This window comes from Lepidochelys kempii, chromosome 1 (genome assembly GCF_965140285.1).
Source record: "Lepidochelys kempii isolate rLepKem1 chromosome 1, rLepKem1.hap1, whole genome shotgun sequence".
In the NCBI taxonomy this organism is placed as follows: domain Eukaryota; kingdom Metazoa; phylum Chordata; order Testudines; family Cheloniidae; genus Lepidochelys; species Lepidochelys kempii.
Genome location: NC_136380.1, coordinates 324,338,698 through 324,358,826, shown reverse-complemented (window position 1 = coordinate 324,358,826; position 20,129 = coordinate 324,338,698). Strand labels below are relative to the sequence as shown.

General features: G+C 41.6%; 1 protein-coding gene across 1 annotated transcript in view; it reads left to right on the top strand.

Moving 5' to 3' along the window:
- Positions 1 to 20,129, top strand: part of SLC2A13 (solute carrier family 2 member 13) — a 317,348-nt gene that overhangs the window by 92,310 nt on the left and 204,909 nt on the right. Inside the window, exon 3 of the mRNA XM_073328433.2 lies at positions 13,485 to 13,693. Coding sequence (XP_073184534.1) covers positions 13,485 to 13,693 — 209 coding nt within the window. The remainder of the gene's footprint in view (positions 1 to 13,484; positions 13,694 to 20,129) is intronic.

The following is a 20,129-nucleotide window of genomic DNA, read 5'->3' as shown; positions in this document are numbered from 1 at the left end:
TGGCTGCGAAACTTTTGCATGCGTAAGGGCACTTTCATGGAACTTCGTGACTTGCTTTCCCCTGCCCTGAGGCGCATGAATACCAAGATGAGAGCAGCCCTCACAGTTGAGAAGCGAGTGGTGATAGCCCTGTGGAAGCTTGCAACGCCAGACAGCTACCGGTCAGTTGGGAATCAATTTGGAGTGGGCATATCTACTGTGGGGGCTGCTGTGACGCAAGTAGCCCACGCAATCAAAGATCTGCTGATATCAAGGGTAGTGACCCTGGGAAATGTGCAGGTCATAGTGGATGGCTTTGCTGCAATGGGATTCCCTAACTGTGGTGGGGCTATAGACGGAACCCATATCCCTATCTTGGCACCGGAGCACCAAGCCGCCGAGTACATAAACCGCAAGGGGTACTTTTCGATAGTGCTGCAAGCTCTGGTGGATCACAAGGGATGTTTCACCAACATCAACGTGGGATGGCCGGGAAAGGTGCATGATGCTCGCATCTTCAGGAACTCTGGTCTGTTTCAAAAGCTGCAGGAAGGGACTTTATTCCCAGACCAGAAAATAACTGTTGGGGATGTTGAAATGCCTATATGTATCCTTGGGGACCCAGCCTACCCCTTAATGCCATGGCTCATGAAGCCGTACACAGGCAGCCTGAACAGTAGTCAAGAGCTGTTCAACTACAGGCTGAGCAAGTGCAGAATGGTGGTAGAATGTGCATTTGGACGTTTAAAGGCGCGCTGGCGCAGTTTACTGACTCGCTTAGACCTCAGTGAAACCAATATTCCCACTGTTACTACTGCTTGCTGTGTGCTCCACAATATCTGTGAGAGTAAGGGGGAGACGTTTATGGCGGGGTGGGAGGTTGAGGCAAATCGCCTGGCTGCTGGTTACGCGCAGCCAGACACCAGGGCGGTTAAAAGAGCACAGGAGGGCGCGGTACGCATCAGAGAAGCTTTGAAAACCAGTTTCATGACTGGCCAGGCTACGGTGTGAAAGTTCGGTTTGTTTCTCCTTGATGAAACCCCCCCGCCCCTTGGTTCATTCTACTTCCCTGTAAGCTAACCACCCTTCCCTCCTCCCTTCGATCACCGCTTGCAGAGGCAATAAAGTCATTGTTGCTTCACATTCATGCATTCTTTATTCATTCATCACACAAATAGGGGGATGACTACCAAGGTAGCCCAGGAGGGGTGGTGGAGGAGGGAAGGAAAATGCCACACAGCACTTTAAGCACAGCACTTTAAAAGTTTACAACTTTAAAATTTATTGAATGACAGCCTTTTTTTTTTTTTGGGCAATCCTCTGTGGTGGAGTGGCTGGTTGGCCGTAGGCCCCCCCACCGCGTTCTTGGGCGTCTGGGTGTGGAGGCTATGGAACTTGGGGAGGAGGGCGGTTGGTTACAGAGGGGCTGTAGTGGCAGTCTGTGCTCCAGCTGCCTTTGCTGCAGCTCAACCATACACTGGAGCATACTGGTTTGGTCCTGCAGCAGCCTCAGCATTGAATCCTGCCTCCTCTCATCACGCTGCCGCCACATTTGAGCTTCAGCCCTGTCTTCAGCCCGCCACCTCTCCTCCCGGTCATTTTGTGCTTTCCTGCACTCTGACATTATTTGCCTCCACGCATTCGTCTGTGCTCTGTCAGTGTGGGAGGACAGCATGAGTTCGGAGAACATTTCATCGCGAGTGCGTTTTTTTTTCTTTCTAAGCTTCACTAGCCTCTGGGAAGGAGAAGATCCTGTGATCATTGAAACACATGCAGCTGGTGGAGAGAAAAAAAAAGGGACAGCGGTATTTAAAAAGACACATTTTATAAAACAGTGGCTACACTCTTTCAGGGTAAACCTTGCTGTTAACATTACATACATAGCACATGTGCTTTCGTTACAAGGTCGCATTTTGCCTCCTCCCACCGCGTGACTACCCCCTCAACCTTCCCCCCTCCCTGTGGCTAACAGCGGGGAATATTTCTGTTTAGCCACAGGCAAACAGCCCAGCAGGAATGGGCTCCTCTGAGTGTCCCCTGAAGAAAAGCACTCTATTTCAACCAGGTGACCATGAATTATATCTCACTCTCCTGAGGATAACACAGAGAGATAAAGAACGGATGTTGTTTGAACGCCAGCAAACATACACTGCAATGCTTTGTTCTACAATGATTCCCGAGTACGTGTTACTGGCCTGGAGTGGTAAAGTGTCCTACCATGAAGGACGCAATAAGGCTGCCCTCCCCAGAAACCTTTTGCAAAGGCTTTAGGACTACATCTAGGAGAATCGCAAATGCCAGGGCAAAGTAATCCTTTCACATGCTTGCTTTTAAACCATGTATAGTATTTTAAAAGGTACACTCACCAGAGGTCCCTTCTCCGCCTGCTGGGTCCAGGAGGCAGCCTTGGGTGGGTTCGGGGGGTACTGGCTCCAGGTCTAGGGTGAGAAACAGTTCCTGGCTGTCGGGAAAACCGGTTTCTCCGCTTGCTTGCTGTGAGCTATCTACAACCTCCTCCTCATCATCATCTTCTTTGTCCCCAAAACCTGCTTCCGTATTGCTTCCACCTCCATTGAAGGAGTCAAACAACACGGCTGGGGTAGTGGTGGCTGAACCCCCTAAAATGGCATGCAGCTCATCATAGAAGCGGCATGTTTGGGGCTCTGACCCAGAGCGGCTGTTCGCCTCTCTGGTTTTCTGGTAGGCTTGCCTCAGCTCCTTCAGTTTCACGCGGCACTGCTTCGGGTCCCTGTTATGGCCTCTGTCCTTCATGCCCTGGGAGATTTTGACAAAGGTTTTGGCATTTTGAAAACTGGAACGGAGTTCTGATAACACGGATTCCTCTCCCCAAACAGCGATCAGATCCCGTACCTCCCGTTCGGTCCATGCTGGAGCTCTTTTGCGATTCTGGGACTCCATCATGGTCACCTGTGCTGATGAGCTCTGCATGGTCACCTGCAGCTTGCCACGCTAGCCAAACAGGAAATGAGATTCAAAAGTTCGCGGTTCTTTTCCTGTCTACCTGGCCAGTGCATCTGAGTTGAGAGTGCTGTCCAGAGCGGTCATAATGGAGCACTCTGGGATAGCTCCCGGAGGCCAATACCATCGAATTGTGTCCACAGTACCCCAAATTCGAGCCGGCAATGTCAATTTAAGCGCTAATCCACTTGTCAGGGGTGGCGTAAGGAAATCGATTTTAAGAGACCTTTAATTCGAAATAAAGGGCTTCATTGTGTGGACGGGTGCAGGTTTACATCGATTTAAAGCTGCTAAATTCGACCTAAAGTCCTAGTGTAGACCAGGGCAAAGACTTAGTCTGAAGGCAGAGGTTTTTAATGGCGGAGGATATACACTAGGAGCATTTGCCTGGTGTAGCCTCACTGGTATACTGTACAGTCAAGGTGCTTCTAGTGTGGATGCAGTTTATAATATTAGAGACGTTCTGCCAGTGCAGCTGCATCTACCCTATGGCCTTTTGCTAGCATAGCGATGTCCATTACAAATCACAGCCCTGGCCTACGTAGCTGTGCCAGTAGAAGTTTGTGGTGCAGACCTGGCCTTAGCATTCCTTTGATTTTAGACTCTGGGCTTGGAAAAATAGGACTGTTAACCTGGCTGGAGACAGGCTGGTAGGCATTTCCCAATGAACAGGTCCCCCATTGTTCTCTTAAGGACCTTTGGTATTTTTCTTGGATAGACCTTATCACTGTCACTTTGTTTCCTGTTTCTTCCCCCAACCCTCCCAACAGCCTCTTTTGGTTTAACTCCAGGCAGTCAGACAGAATACTATCAAGGAAGTAAAATGAGGTACAGCTAATATTCAGAAAAATAATAGTTCTCTCCCTCATTCTCTACACCGAATTTCTGATATATTTAAAGTTATTACAGTAGGCAATCTTTTTTCTTTATTTCACTGTTCTTGTGCACACATATCCTGTTCTGGAGCAACTGACAAACTTCCTCTGACATCTCCGCACCTGGGAGTCCAGAACCTAGCTCATACAGCTGGGTGAAAAATTTTGACTAAAACTTTTTTTTGTGGTAGAAGAAAACGTAGATTCAGTGATCCCAAAACATTTTGTGAATTTTTGTCTATTTTGCCAAATCATTTTAGTTTAAAAAAAACAAACAAACCCAAAAATTCAGAAAAAAATCCATGTTTTGTTGTGACATTTTCTAAATGAAATAAATTATTTTAGTTGAAATGACTTCACACATTTTATAAATATTCAAAATGAAGCATTTGGTTTTGCCTCAAGTAAAATATTTTATTTGACCCAAAGGTTTTTTCTTTCAACTTTTCAGTTTGCCAAAATATTTCAAAAAGTTTTGTTTTCAGTTTGACCCGAAATGATTTTTTTCACAATTGCCAACAAAGTAAAAAAATCAATTATTTGCCCAATATTGCTAATCAACCCCATTGATGCTTCAAAATATATTTTAATTATTTGTATTACTTAGAGAAAAATATGACAATATAAAGATTATAGTAAATTAACAGTATTGAAAAGATAAAAGTAGGAATCTGGTGGAGATCCATCAGTAGGTGGAAGTAAACAATAGCTGCCTTACTTGATAAATAATACGATGCTCATGGGTCTGTTCAGGTTGGTGACCAATAGCTCTAGTGTATGTTTGGCACAGCGATCACTTGAATGCTCAGACATCACTTAAGTTTTACTAGTATAACTATGTAGTACGGGGTATGATTTTTTTTGCAATCATAGGTAAGCTGGTGAAAGCCCTAGTGTAGATGCAGTTATACCAAATAGCTTATTTTGCTTTGCCAAATTAAACTTTCTATAATGGTATAAGCACCTTTATACTGGTATAACTGAATGCATGTTTCCCCTTTACACTAGCATAAAGGAACAAAACAAGGCCTAAGAGTTGATATCTTTATCTTTATTATTATTATTATTATTTATTATTATTGCAGTAGCATCCAAAATGATATATGCTTTTATGAAAAAGTTTAGTTGGTTTTATTGTTACCTCATCCTTCCTTCTTTCTCATCCACCTGTTTTTTCTGTATGAAAATGAGACCCTGGGCTCTCAGGAGCAGGGACTGTCTTTGATTTATTTGTACAGTACTTAAAAACAGTGGGGCCCTGACCTTTGATTGGACTTTCTAGGCACTTACCTAATCATAGAAATGTAGAGCTAGAAGGGACTTTGAGAGGTCATCTAGTCCAGACCCCTGCACCGAGGTAGGACCTAGTATACCTAGACCATCCCTGACAGGTGTTTGTCTGTCTTGTTCTTAGAAACCTCCAATGATCTCCATTTGGAAGCCTGTTCTAGCGCTTAACTGTCCTCGTGCTGGCTATTCCTTATAACCCTATTATCTTCAAGATTCTTACAGTAATTTTTGTTCCAGTAACTTTCAAGGTTTCGAAGTTAGGCTGATTGGTCTAGAATACCCCAGTCCTCTTTGCTCCCCATTTTAAAGATAAGATACTGTGTTTGCTCTTCTCCAGTCCTCTGGGACTTCACCCATCCTCCACTAGTTCTCAACGATAATTGCTAACGGTTCCAAGATTGCTTCATCTAGTTCCTCAAGTATCCTAGGGTGAATTTTCCTCTTGACATGAATACATCTACTTTATCTAAATATTCTTTAACCTGCTAATGCCAGTGAAAATGGTAAACACCTTCTTTAAACTCTACTTGTTCTGGCAAATACTGGATATTAAATTACAAGCAAAACAAAGCAAAACAAAACAAGTCAGCATGATTCTCCTGTCATGTTTATATACTCTAAGTGCCAACTCAATAGTATTATAGTGATGTCTCTGAGGACGAGGAATGTTACAGAAAATACATTAAATTTCATGCTTGATTTTTTTCACTTCTGTTAGGCATTTGGCTTCAAATTCAAAGTTTTATACTCTCCATAGGAAAGAAATATATTAGATTTCTGAATGCTGGCTCACTAGACTTACGTTTTAAAAATTGCTGGAGTGACATTAGGACCTATGCTAAACTGTAATATACCAAATCTAGACTGAAAGTTATTCCCATTTCCAGACCAGGCAGCTAGTCAATTTGCAGTAGATTTATACAGTAACACCCCACTTAATGTCTTCTCGCTTAATGTTGTTTCGATTTTACGTCCCTGCTCAATTACAGAACATGCTCCATTTAAAGTTGTGCAATTCTTCGCTATAACATTGTTTGGCTGCCTGCTTTGTCCACAGCTGGCAGCCTCCCATCAGCTCCCCTACGCCCCCCCACCACAGTGCCCCCCGCCTGCTGGCAGATCCCGCAGATCAGCGCCTTCCCCCTCTTCCCCCCACCTCCTGCCCACGGCAATCAGCTGGCTTGTGGCATTCAGGAGGGAGAGGGGAGGAGCGAGGACTCAGTGCGCAGGCTCCCTCTCCCTCCCCTGCTTCCCAAAAGCCGCAGACCAGCTGATTGCTGCTGGCAGGAGGCAGGGGAGGGAGTGGGGAGGCTGCGTGCTGAGTCCTCGCTCCGCTCCCCACCCTCCTGCCCCCTGAATGTTGCAAGTCAGCTGATTTGCCACGGGCAGGAGGGAAGGGAGAGGAGCAAGGATGCGGCGCTTCTCCCCCCTCCCTCCCCTGCTTCCTGCCCGTGGCAATGAGCTGGCTTGTGGCGTTCAGGAGGGAGGGGGAGCCTGCATGCCATGTCCTCGCTCCTCCCCCGTCCCTCCTGAATGCCGCAAGCCAGCTGATTGCCAGAGGCAGGGGAGGGAGGGGAGAGGAGTGAGGACATGGCGTGTAGAGTAAAGGGGGTGGGGGGAGGAAGAAGAGGCAGGTTAAGGGTGGGGGCTTGGGGGAAGGGGGGGAGTGGGCAGGTCGAGAGTTGAGCCTCCCCCACCCTGGTGCTTGCAGAGTAGGGGAAGCTGCCGCTGCTGCTGCGCAACATGCTTCTCCTAGCCTACAGCACCTTCAGCCTCTCTGCCTGCCTCGTTGTCTCCTGTGCCAATGGGCTGTGCCTGTGTGGGGTAAGGTGGGGGGCACCCCCCAACTATAGTACTGTACTGTCTGGCAAAAAAAAATTTCCCTGGCACCTAACCCCCCCCCCCCATTTACATTCATTCTTATGGGGAAATTGGATTCGCTTAACATTGTTTCACTTAGTCGCATTTTTCAGGAACTTAACTACAAAGTTAAGTGAGGAGTTACTGTACTCTTGGCTCTTCAGGTATTTTTCCTCTTGGCTTCCTCTCCATACTCCATTGTGACTACAAACATAGCACTCAGGCATATTAATTATATTGATAAAGCACTTTATCACAGACAAAACAGGAAATATGTACCTATTGTCTATAATCTAGAGGACTAAACCTCATCGACCAGGTTGAAAGTCAGCTGTACTGTCACACTCCCTGTAATTTAAAGGAATAAACCAGTTATGTACTATATGTGATGGTAATATATTTAGTCCACTCTTTTAAAACATCAACTTACTATTAGAGATGGACAAATGGTAGAAGAACCGTATGTTGAGTATATCATTTGATGAAGTTTACTGGTGTTCACTGAATAAATATATAAATGAATAGTGTGTGATGGCCACATGGCTAATTGACACATTACTTAGTTAGTACTGGTGACATTTGTCAGCTATGTTGCTCAAATGCTGCTCAATGAGTTTTGCCGTCTACTGCTTTCTCCTCTTGATTTACTTTCTCTTTGTAGTGTCTGCTTTTCTTTTTATAATAGGTGAGGGGATATTGTTTCCTGAGTCGTCTTTACTTATCCTTTCAATATCTCTTTCTTGCAGTGCTAGTCTACTCACAGATAAGGTTTGGAATTTTTTACCTGACAGTTCATAGAATCATAGAAGATTAGGGATGGAAGGGACCTCAGGAGGTTCATCTAATCCAACCCCCTGCTCAAAACTGGACCAACCCCAATTAAATCATCTCAGCCAGGGCTTTGTCGGGCTGGGCCTTAAAAACCTCTAAGGATGGAGATTCCACCGTTTCCATAGGTTAACCCATTCCAGTGCTTCACCACCCTCCTAGTGAAATAGTATTTCCTAATATCCAACCTTGACCTCCCCCACTGCAACTTGAGACCATTGCTCCTTGTTCTGTCATCTGCCACCGCTGAGAATAGCCTAGCTCCATCCTCTTTGGAACCCCCCTTCAGGTAGCTGAAGGTTGCTATCAAATTCCCCCACACTCTTCTTTTCGGCAGCCGAAATAAGACCAGTTCCCTCAGCCTTCCCTCATAAGTCATGTGCCCCAGCCCCCCAATCATTTTCGTTGCCCTCCGCTGGAGTCTCTCCAATTTGTCCACATCCTTTCTGTGGTGAGGGGGCCCAAAACTGGATGCAATACTCTAGTGCTGAATAGAGGGGAATAATCACTTCCCTCCGTCTGCTGGCAATGCTCCTACTGCAGCCCAATATGCCATTAGCCTTCTTGGCAACAAGGGCACACTGTTGACTCATGTCCAGCTTCTCGTCCACTGTAATCCCCAGGTCCTTTTTTGCAGAACTGCTGCTTACCCAGTTGATCCCCAGTCTGTAGCAGTGCATGGGATTCTTCTGTCCTAAGTGTAGGACTCTGCACTTGTCCTTGTTGAACCTCATCAGATTCCTTTTAGCCCAATCCTTTAATTTGTCTAGGTCACTCTGGACCCTGTCCCTACCTTCCAGCGTATCTACTTCTCCTCGCCGCTTAGTGTCATCCGCAAACTTGCTGAGGGTGCAATCCATCCCATCATCCAGATCATTAATGAAGATATTGAACAAAACCTGCCCCAGGACAGACCCCTGGGGCACTCCACTTCATACCGGCTGCCAACTAGACATTGAGCCATTGATCACTACCCGTTGAGCCCGACGATCTAGCCAACTTTCTATCCACCTTATAATCCATTAATCCAATCCATAGTTTTTTAACTTACTGGCAAGAATACTGTGGGAGACCGTATCAAAAGCTTTGCTAAAGTCAAGATACAAGTTAGTAGCCAAAGGATTAAATCGGCTACCCACAGGTTGATATGAAAGACTGGGGTGGATGCGCACTGTTCAGACTAGCCACCCTGTCCCTCTTCACCTTAGCTACTAGGTACTCCTTCATCTCCCCCCCCCTTCCATTCTCTGTCTCTTTGCCCTTCTGTTACTATCTTCATTAAACCCATTAATACAATTTTTCAATCACCTTTATATTGCTTCCATTTCAATTCTAGCCATGTTTTGGCTTATCACTAAATTAGTTTGGGTAGCAAGCCTGAAATTAAATTCCTCTAATGTTTAAATGATCCGTACCCTGCACTCGTTGGTCATTTCTCTTTATACTGTACTTCGTAAAATGTCCAGGAATGAGATTTTGTTGCTCCTGCCCTCTGTCTGGAAGCATGCACCTTGAGACAGAAAAACATTCGTTTTTCAGGTCCAGTTAAAATAACCACTGTTAGTTCATGGAATCATTTCAGGTGTGAGGATGTTTGTACACTAAATTTTGCTGTATAAACAATCTCTAGGGGTATGTTTGCAGCTAGTACAGTCAAGTTAACTAATGAAGTGAACAAGATATTAGGTGCATTTAGAGTGGTTCCAGGACCATTTGAAATAAAATATCCAGATATCTTCAGGTTTCTTCCAATGCGTGGTGAATGTGGTGGTTTCACGTACAGTAAAAAGATTAATTTAAAAAACAAATTACTTAAATTATGCTGTTACCTACCTGGATGTTTTTTTTGGTATCCATAATTTCTAAACAAATCAGACTTTGGCTAGAAAAGCTGAAGGACATTTTAGTCTGTAAGATTTTTTGAGATAGGTCATGAAACTGGAGGATTTCTGCCTTTGCCTGACCTACTGTGACATTTTAAGTGAAAGACCTTTTTGTGGGCTAAATAACTGTTACTTTGTTCTTTTTCATTACCATGCTGAAAAGCCAGAAGACTATATAAACTTCATACACATGGGGATGCTTTGGAGTATATTCTGAACAAAAATATGTGCAGAAATACTTCATTATGAGCGCACATAATTATGAAAATCACTTATGCTTAAGTGGAAATCTGCTGTAGGTTTGGATATTATGGAATATTCTGGATTCAGTGTGAAAAAACTCACTTTACAGCTGAGGCAAATATCTGTTTCTAGACATGTATATGATTGAATCATTGATAATCTATAATTCTTCAGTGCAGTGTGCTAGAAATATGTAATAGTTTTGAAAACAGTAAAATTGAAATGCCAACATATTTGTGTTTGTAAATACATTATTTATTATTGCTCATATCTGTCATTTTATTTTTGAAGAAATAAAACAGAAGGAATAAGCAAGCACATAGATCAGAACGCTAGAACTCCAAACTGTCAGTTTACTTTTGTCTTCTGTTCTAAATGCCCTGCGTAGCTAGGGCAAGATATGACATAAGGTTGTTAATCATTACTGGGTTCCAGCATGGCAGCCTAGCTAGTTCTCCCAACCATGATAACCCTGGAGATGATCACAGAATGTTAGATCAGCCAGCGTATTATAAATGGAAGAGTAAATTCCAACTCTTCATGTGGATGATGATGTTGTTCTGAGATGGACTTCTAAAGACCCCAGAGCTGGATCAATCCAAACTTAAGAGGCAAACTGCCTTCCAAAAGTCAGAAATGAACTCCTTTTTATGTGGGTGGGTCCCTTGTCTATTAAAATAAAGTTTTTCTATGTTGCATTTGTGTATATAGTCAAAAAATTGTAAATATGTCTACTCCACAGATCCTTACTCCTGTGTATATTTAGACTCATACCAGCTTTACTGACACAACATAAGTGTGTTACTTTTTACCCCTGAAAAACCAGTATAGCTACGGGAGAGTGAAGAATGTTCTATTTTGACTCAAGTATCAGAAATTGAATTTTCCCCCTCTCCCTATAACCAATTTTCTCTTCTGAAATTTGCTCTTTTCATTTCCTCTCCTCTCACTGAAGAGACAAACCCAAGTTCACAACAACAACAAAATCAATATTGTAAATACCCCAAGTCCTTACCTGGGCTATTTATCAACCCAAGACTTTTGGCTACTGCGATTGCTGACAAGGGGGGCTTTTACCTCCAGACTCATTCTTGTGAGCCATCAGGATTGAAATCGATGAGCATGCTATCTTCCAAGCATTTCAGAGACCAGTATCCTCTTAAATCACCTTCTGGTCCACAAGAATGGAAGCATTCGGGGTGAGAAATGGAAGAAATTATGGGCCAGATTACCCTGTAGTTGATTTTATACCAGTTCAATTCCATTGATTTCGGTGGAGTTAGTCCTGATTTACACTAGTGTTAAGTGAATATTGTATTATCATGTGTGTTCGTAATCCCAGCATAGAATCACAGGACTGGAAGGGACCTTGACAAATCATTTAGTCCAGTCCCCTGCACTCATGGCAGGACTAAATATTATCTAGGCCACCTCTGACAGGTGTTTGTCTAACCAGCTCTTAAAAATCCCTAGTGTTGGAGATTCCACAACCTCCCTAGGTGATTTATTCCAGTTCTTAACTACCCTAACAGTTAGGAAGTTTTTCCTAATGTCTGACCTAAACGTCCCTTGTGGCAATTTAAGCCCATTGCTTCTTGTCCTATCCTCTGAGGTTAAAGAGAATAATTTTTCTCCTTCTTTGTAGCAACCTTTTATATACTTGAAAACTGTTATCATCCCATCTCAATCTTTTCTTTTCCAGCCTAAACAAACCCAATTTTTTCAGTCTTCCATCGCAGGTCATGTTTTCTGGACTTCTAATAATTTTTGTTGCTCTTCTCTGGACTTTCTCCAATTTGTCCACATCTTTCCTGAAATGTGGTGCCCAGAACTGGATGCAATACTGCAACTGAGGCCTGAGTAAGAGTGGAAGAATTATTTCTCATGTCTCACTTACAACATTCCTGCTAACACATTCCAGAATGTTTGCTTTTTTTGCAATAGTGTTGCACTGTTGACTCATATTTATCTTGTGATTCACTATGCCCCCCCCAGACACCTTTCCGCATTGCTCCTTCCTAGGCAGTCATTTCGCATTTTGTATGTGTGCAACTGAGTGTTCCTTCCTAAATGGAGTACTTTGCATTTGTTCTTAATTGAATTTCAGCCTGTTTACTTCAGGCCATTTCGCCTGTTTGTACAGATCATTTTGAATTTTAATCCTATCCTCCAAAGCACTTGCAACCGTTCCCAGCTTGGTATCATCCACAAACTTTATAAGTGTACTCTCTATGCCATTATCTAAATCACTGATGAAGATATTGAACAGAACTGAACCCAGAACTGATCCCTGTGGAACCCCATTCGATATGCTCTTCCAGCTTGATTGTGAACCACTGATAACTACTTTCTAGGAATGGTTTTAAAATAAGTTATGCACCCACTTTATAGTAGCTCCATCTAGGTTGTATTTCCCTAGTTGTTTATGAGACACTCATTAGACAGTATCAAAAGCCTTACTAAAGTCAAGATATATCACATGTATTACTTCTCCCCATCCACAAAGCTTGTTACTGTGTCAAGGAAAGCTATTAGGTTGGTTTGACATGATTTATTCTTGACAAATCCATGCTGACTGTTACTTATTACCTTACTATCATCTAGATGTTTGCAAATTGATTGCTTAATTATTTGCTCCATTATCTTTCTGGGTACTGAAGTTAAGCTGACTGGTCTGTAATTCCCCAGGTTGTCCTTTTTTCCCTTTTTATAGAGTGGCACTATAGATGCCCTTTTCTAGTCCTCTGGAATCTCTCCCGTCTTCCATGACTTTTCAAAGATAATTGCTAATGGCACAGATATCTCCTTAGTCAGCTCCTTGAGCATTCTAGGATATATTTCATCAGGCCTTGGGCACCTGAAGATATCTGACTTGTCTATGTAATTTTTAACTTATTCTTTCCCTATTTGAACCTCTGATCCTACCTCATCTTCACTGGCATTCACTATGTTAGATGTCCAATCACTGCTAAACTTTTTGGTGAAAACTGAAACAAAAAAGTCATTTAGCACTTCTGCCATTTCCCCATTTCCTGAAGGGTTTCCCAGTGAAGAATTTGGTATTTTTAAGACTGCGGTAGCATTTGTTTTTGAGACTATTTTCTCCATCTCCTGGGATTTTTTTAAAACAGCATAGGAACTTCTTGGGGGAGTATTACATTTTGGGGCCATCAACTTGAATTGCCCTGTAGAAATGGCAATTATAATGTTGAGTCTTCTGTTGGTGGTGCTGAGAAGTGCAGCCATAAAGGCAGATGTGTTGTAAAGTAATTATTTTGTCAAGAGCTGAAATTGAAAGTTATGTCTTTGTAGTGAATATTCTGTTTTTTGACACCCAAATTAAATGTAAGCGGCACGATAATCTCTTCAGGATTCCTTTTGATTCTGGTAGAAAATCCTGGAAGCTGCTTTTGTAATGCATACATTCACCCATTTGGTTATTTAAGCTGCAGGATGTGTTTTCAGAAAGTGGCTAATGGGAGCTGGAGTACTTGCAAATGTGAGAATTTTTTAAGTTTGAATTAAAGATATTTTTGTTTGTTTCTAGGTACATGCTGGGCCTCTCAGCAGTTCCAGCAATTATACAGTTTTTTGGCTTCCTGTTTCTTCCTGAAAGCCCCCGCTGGCTGATTCAGAAAGGCCAGACTCAGAAAGCACGGAGAATTCTGTCTCAGATACGTGGCAACCAAACAATTGATGAGGAATATGATAGTATCAAGAACAACATTGAAGAGGAAGAAAAAGAAGTTGGAGCAGGTAGGTTAGAAATTTCTTGGCATCTCTGTCTACCTATGTCACTAAAGAGGCAAATAACAGGAAATTGTACTTCGGTAATTTCATATGTTGCTTTTTTCTGATCTTGTAAATATTTCTATTATTATTATGTTGGTAGTTTAAGTCTAAATAAATTTAATCTGTAGAACTGAAGATGCTGTTGTAAATGCTATCCTGATTTTATTTTTTAAGTGAGGGAAAAAAACGAAGCTATATATTATAAGATTTTATGTTGTCACTTGAAATGTATGTTTCAAGAAGGAATAAGCAAGGCATATAGTTCACAAATCTGTATATAGTAAGATGGACATGAGGAGCAGATTTATACTTAAGTTAAATATATCTATTTTGTATGTTTATTTCTATCATTTATAGAAAAAAGATTGGGATGTAGGAAAAAGGACAAAATAGAAGCTATGGAAGGGTTAAAGGGTTAATCCCTCAAATGCCTGAAGTTATCCAGAGGCTTTGTCCTGGCTGAGCAGAATCTCAGCAAGCAACTGTGGCAAGACTTACAGAACTAGACATATACATTATCAGCAACATTTTAGTAAACAGTCTTTTGAGGTCATATATGGTCTTTCTTTAGACTGTGGTGTCATTCAATTCTTTGCATTTCTTTTACACCTTATCTGATCCCACAAATATTTTAACTTTAAGCATGTGAGCAATTCCATTGACTTCTTAATTTTTTCCCCCTAACTTTGTCTGTGGTTGACAACTAAGGGACAGTAATTATGTAGGGAAGCAGGAAGTACAAGACAACCTTTGAAAGTTTATAATTTCTGAAATCATCGAGACAACTGCTACTTCAACTTCTTCAGAGTTGGTGGGAAGTGCAACAAGAGTTACCTGGTGGTTGTGTGTATTTAAATTTTTTCCCCTCTTATCGTACATAATCAAATTACTTTGTTGCTGTTGGCTTTGTGTCTGCGACAGGTTAAGCAGTTTGAAGTGTTTTGGGAGTCACGTGCATTTGGTTGGGATTTTCAAAAGCGTATGACTCAGGGAGTACAAGTCAAATCAGTGGTACTTGATGTGGGTAGCTGACTTACACACTTTTGAAAATCACACTCCAAAGCAAACATTTCAAAGCTATTCTACCTGTAGTAGTTTTGTGCATGGTTTAAAACCGTGGTTCTCAACCAGCGGTACGTGTACTCCTTGGGGTACTCAGGTCTTCCATGGGGTACATCAACTCATCAAGATCAGTGTTTCTCAACCTGTAGTTCAGGAGCTGTGGGGGGATGGGAGGGTCACAGGACAGGTTTAGGGTTGTCACAAGTGTAGGGCCAGCTTTAGAGGATGGCAAGCACGGCAATTGCCAGGGGCTCCAGGCCAGAGGGGCACCACAAAGCTAAGATGCATGCTTAATATGTGGGTAGCAGGGCTCGGGTTTCAGTAGTTGGGAAAGGTTTGAGAATCACTGGTTTAAAAAAGTTAGCATATATAAAGTAGTCTTTTTTTAGATAAATTCTTTGTCTGATAGTGTGGCTGCTTACTTTAAATAAATAATCAGGTTACAGCTTTTGTGGTGCCTGATTGTTAAAAATATATATGAAGTTAATGACCTAGTTAGGTTTCACCAAGTCAAATAATGAAAAAGCCTCTGTCCACTTATTTAAATTATTCTTCGAGTTGCTGAAAATACCCAAAATCATGGCTCTTGCTCATGTATCTACTCCTAGTTCCAAGCAATATAAAAAGTACAGATGTAGCAAAGCACATATTGCGAGTGAAATCAAACATGAAACCAAGCACATTTAAATTTCATTCAGGATCCTGTTGAAAGTGCTGTTATCTGCATGAAGACTGAATAACTGGAGTTACGTGGATGATGTGTGTGAGCTTGCATAGTCTGGATTCAGTGTGGGACTGCAACAAAATACTTACTTTCTTTCCCCCATTCCTTACACACACACACACACACACACACTACTCCCACCTGTGGACAAGATCAGTGACTGCATCACCCTCTGTGCTACTTTGCATGAGCTGCTATATAATCATGCATCTCTTGACTCCTCCCTTGGCCTGCCCTAAATCATACCTTATGTGACAACCTTGGGAAGACACAGTGGGTGTGCAGAGGTTTCCCCGTCATGGTGACTTCATGTGTAGCTCTCCCTTGTAACAGAGGCTTACGTGATGCACTGCACCTCTGCTGTTGGGTTCAATTCACCCGGAATGATCTACAAAATTCAACAATATTGCAGTAGATGGTGATCAATCTAATGTTCTGCTCCTATAGCAGACTATCCAGCGATGGCCTTTGCTCTTTGGTTAACAGTCTACTTGTGTCTGTAATGATAAAATATGTTCTCCATAAATATTCCTTTGTTTCTGGAAACAGGAGGGAGGCATCCATCTCCTCCTTTTTCTCCTCTTATTCCTCCAGCCTGGAATGGTTGTTAATTTTTGTACATTCTGAACTCAGACCTAGCTTTGGGCTGAATCTGAGAAGTGTTTTTGCCCTCTGAAATGGTGTAGCTGATTAATCCTTGATTTCCCACAGAACTTGTTCCTAATCATCAGAGTCAAAATGGGCATTCCCACCTCCATTCTTGGGATTTATGTTCTCCTTCTCAGAGCTGGTGCATTCTTTCTTCTTGTAGGTTAGTTCCTCATCTTCATGTGGTTTCATCTTGCAACAGATTTTCCTGTAAAGTTAATTGGGTCAGGAATTTTTCTCTACCAGTACCCTGAATACATGGTTATTCTTGGCTACCATTCCGTTCTCCAGCTGCTCTATTATTGAGCTGCACTTTGCCAATATTTTTGCAGGAGCAGAGTTTTCCAGTACCCTCTTTTATTTCTTGTAACTTTTCTTTCATGACAATGTTTAGGTTCTGTCACTCTTTGAGTCTGTGGTGTTTTGTGACAACAATTTTAAACTGGTCCTCCAGAAGGGTCCTAGAGGTGTGTTATTCATTAATTCTGAAAAGTAACTCTTCCATTAGTTCCCTTTTGAATACCTTTATCTTACTGAGAGTTGCACTGTCTGGCAGGCCTGCAGCCCAAAAATATATTGGTGTGCTTGCTGCTATGGACATCAGCGAAATTTGAGTGTAATGGAGTGGGTGTTTCTATGATCGTGCATTATGGGTGCAGAGCTCCTCTGTCACCCTTGCTGAGGGGTTAGAACCATGTGTAAAACGCAGTAATCATTGCTGAGTCATGCTGTTGCGTGGCTCTTATCTCTAAACATGGTGTAAGATGGGTTGGTGTCTCTGACAGAAGGAGCTAGGGATCCTTAAAGAAAACAGAACAGAGAGGTTTGTGTAAACCGCTTAGCCCGAAGCTTTTGTTGTCTGTCACAAAACCAAATACCAGGAAGGGCATAGGTCTGGACTAGTGCTGTGTGTATATTTTGTGAGGATCAGGCAGAAAAACGTCCTGCTTAAAGGGGAATTTCAGTTTTATTCTTGGCTTTTCAACAATTTGAATTCAGATCAGTTTTCTTTATAGTCTTCTTGAAAGAAACAAGCAGAATTCTTTCCATCTGATAACACACAGTCTGTAATAGATTTTGACTGGCTTTGAGCTGAAGCCAAAGAACGACACCATTGGATGACCTACAATTCTGAGAATGTAGGCAAATGAAATATGAAGATATCAGATGTCCCCAAAAATGTCTAGGGAGAGCACTAAGCAACATATTGTGAGATAGTGTAATTACAAAATGACTCCTGCAATAATTTGGCCATGAATGTGGAACGTGTCAGACAGTTAACACATCTAAAATAGTGAACAGTAGATAAACAAGGCAGCAAATAGTTATTCTGATGCTCCTTCCATTTGTTGTTATGCCCTTGAAAGGCTGGCTTAATTTGTCAACCACATCTCTGCTCTTCACTGAAAAGTGCACTGTATAATAAGCATAATGGTCATGTCCTCAGTGAGACAAATAAGGTGAAGACTGTATATTTTAAAAGGATGTATTTACTCTGTTTCTAACATTTTAGATTTCAGAGTAGCAGCTGTGTTAGTCTGTAGCCACAAAAAGAAAAGGAGGACTTGAGCATGGTCAAATAAATTGGTTAGTCTCTAGGGTGCCACAAGTCCTCCTTTTCTTTTAACATTTTAGAGCAGTGCTAAAATGTTGGTCCTAAATCCATTCACAAGTAACACAAACTTCCAAAAGTTTTTCTGTAGTATTGGCGAGTAGATCATGTGATCATACTATGAAGAATCCTTTCTAAGACTTCATTTCCCTAGCAGTAAAGTTTTCTGAGTGTCATGTGTAGATGTTATTTTCCTATCTTCACAAAATCTAGCTGTAAGCCCTGGTTTTTAAGATAGCATTCTGTAAGTAAATCCTTGGTCTGGAAATTTAACGTGGAAAGAGAGGATAATTACTTTGCCCTTTAAAGGTCAGATGTTCTTCAGGGAAGGATGTGATGCACCACTAAACTACAATCCAGAACAAAATCCCCTTTACTTACAGCCCAGGAAGAAAAGACTTATTCAAAGGCTGCTTCTGAAGACAAGACACCTTTCAGGCATTCACCACGGAAGTTCAGATTTGCACATATTCTATTTTTGCATTTTTGTTGACGTTCCTAGACAGAACAACGGTAGAGAATAGTCTGACTCTACTCACTGTAACAAAACTAGTTTGATGTCAGTCTGTTATTTGTTCAGACATTATCAGTAGGAATGGGACAGAGTTCACTTCATGAAAGCTAATATTAATAATTGGTGTTGGCTTTCAATAACTAGAACTTACATTAAAGATTTTTTTGGTCAGCTCAAGCTTCAACAGGGTGTTACATCCTTTGAAAAAGAAAATCAGGCCTTTGAAAGTGCAGTAAATTTTCCACATATCAACTTTATGCCAGCCCCACTAAAGCAAAAGTGTATGAATTAAAAATGTACGAACAATTTCTTAACCTACAGAAAATTCAAACCAGAACTATGGAAAATAGTAAATCAAGGAAATTTGGTCTTCATCAGTCTTCAGAATACTTAACATACACCGGTTGCTTCAAACCAATAATCATCTATAGATTGGAGTTGGATGGCAACGCTTTATATATTACTATATTCGTTTTGGTCTAGCTACAGCTATAGCTCAAGTTTTAAAAATATGGAGAAAGAGGCAATCAGACTTTGCTCCATGAGGCAAAAAGTATGTTCCTTTGTATTTGGGTTACACCAGTGAGAGTAACTAACTTGGCTTTCAAGTCAGTTTCCAGAAGTTAGAGACTTCCAATCCCAATTTCCATACAATTTAGAAGCTCAGTTGAATTCTAGGAAACTGTAAAAGCAAGAATATTTCTTGGATTTGAAAGAAATGTGTCATCCAAATAAATTCAGTATTGTTAAGTCAGCTTTATAGCACTGTAAACTTGCATAGTGGTTTACAAGCTTAGAACAAGATACATGCCATGCTCCAAACTGTTTGCAACCTAATGGACAAGACATAGATGAGATGGGGCACAAGACATCAGGTAAAATAGCATGTACAGAGGTGGTTGGTTTGAAAGATTCCTGGAAGTAGTAAGCTTGCTGGAGGGGCAGTTGCTTGGCTGACAAGTAGAGATTACTGTGTACAGCATAAATAATGGCAATGGGACAAAAGGAACTGAAAGGAGGAAGGACTAAGGGAAATAGGAAGGAAGAGCAAAGATGAAGGGGTAAGGTTCTGTAGAGTTGAGGAGGTAGGCTTACTCCTTCTCTGAATAATTCAGTAAAGAGATTCAAGGGAGGAGATATAATGAAAGTGGAGAGATGACTTTTGTAGTGACATTGAATAAATTGGAACGGGGAGCACAGCCTTGATTAATGCAGGCTTCTTGTCTTCACAATGATGGTTTTGATTATGTGGATGATGAGGATAGGGAAGATTTTGATTGTTATGGTGAACGTGGCAACGCTTAGTTCATGGCATGGGGCCTGTGCCATTGGGACAGATTCTTCAGTGGTGAAATTCTATTTACCTAATATGTTTGGACAATAGTTTATGAGGTTTGCTTCCCTCAAAACGACTGTGATATCGAATCTGCTACTAGTTTCAGTGCTAGAATTTGCTGGTGAAAGAACATGCTTGTTAAAGGCTATAAATGTGTCCCTTCAGAGTGGGTGGAGAATAACCCAGCAACACTGAAAGAAGAGCATCTAGATAGCAAGTTCAATTTAAGGTCAGATTGGTTGAGTATGTAGTGTAATCAGCCTGGTGAATAGTCTCTGATTTTCATGTTGATTTGTCAGAAGCAGCCAGGGAAACACAACTTTGAATTTCCTGATTTTTGTGTGCATATGCATTAACCACACAACTTGTGCTATCTTTGAGCATATGTTTTTATGTGGTAGTCATATTGATATAATTTTGGATAAGAAATAAGCATACGTAAATATAAAAGGTATATTCATATTGTGCTTAAAAGGAAATGAAATTATGCTACCTTCAGTATAG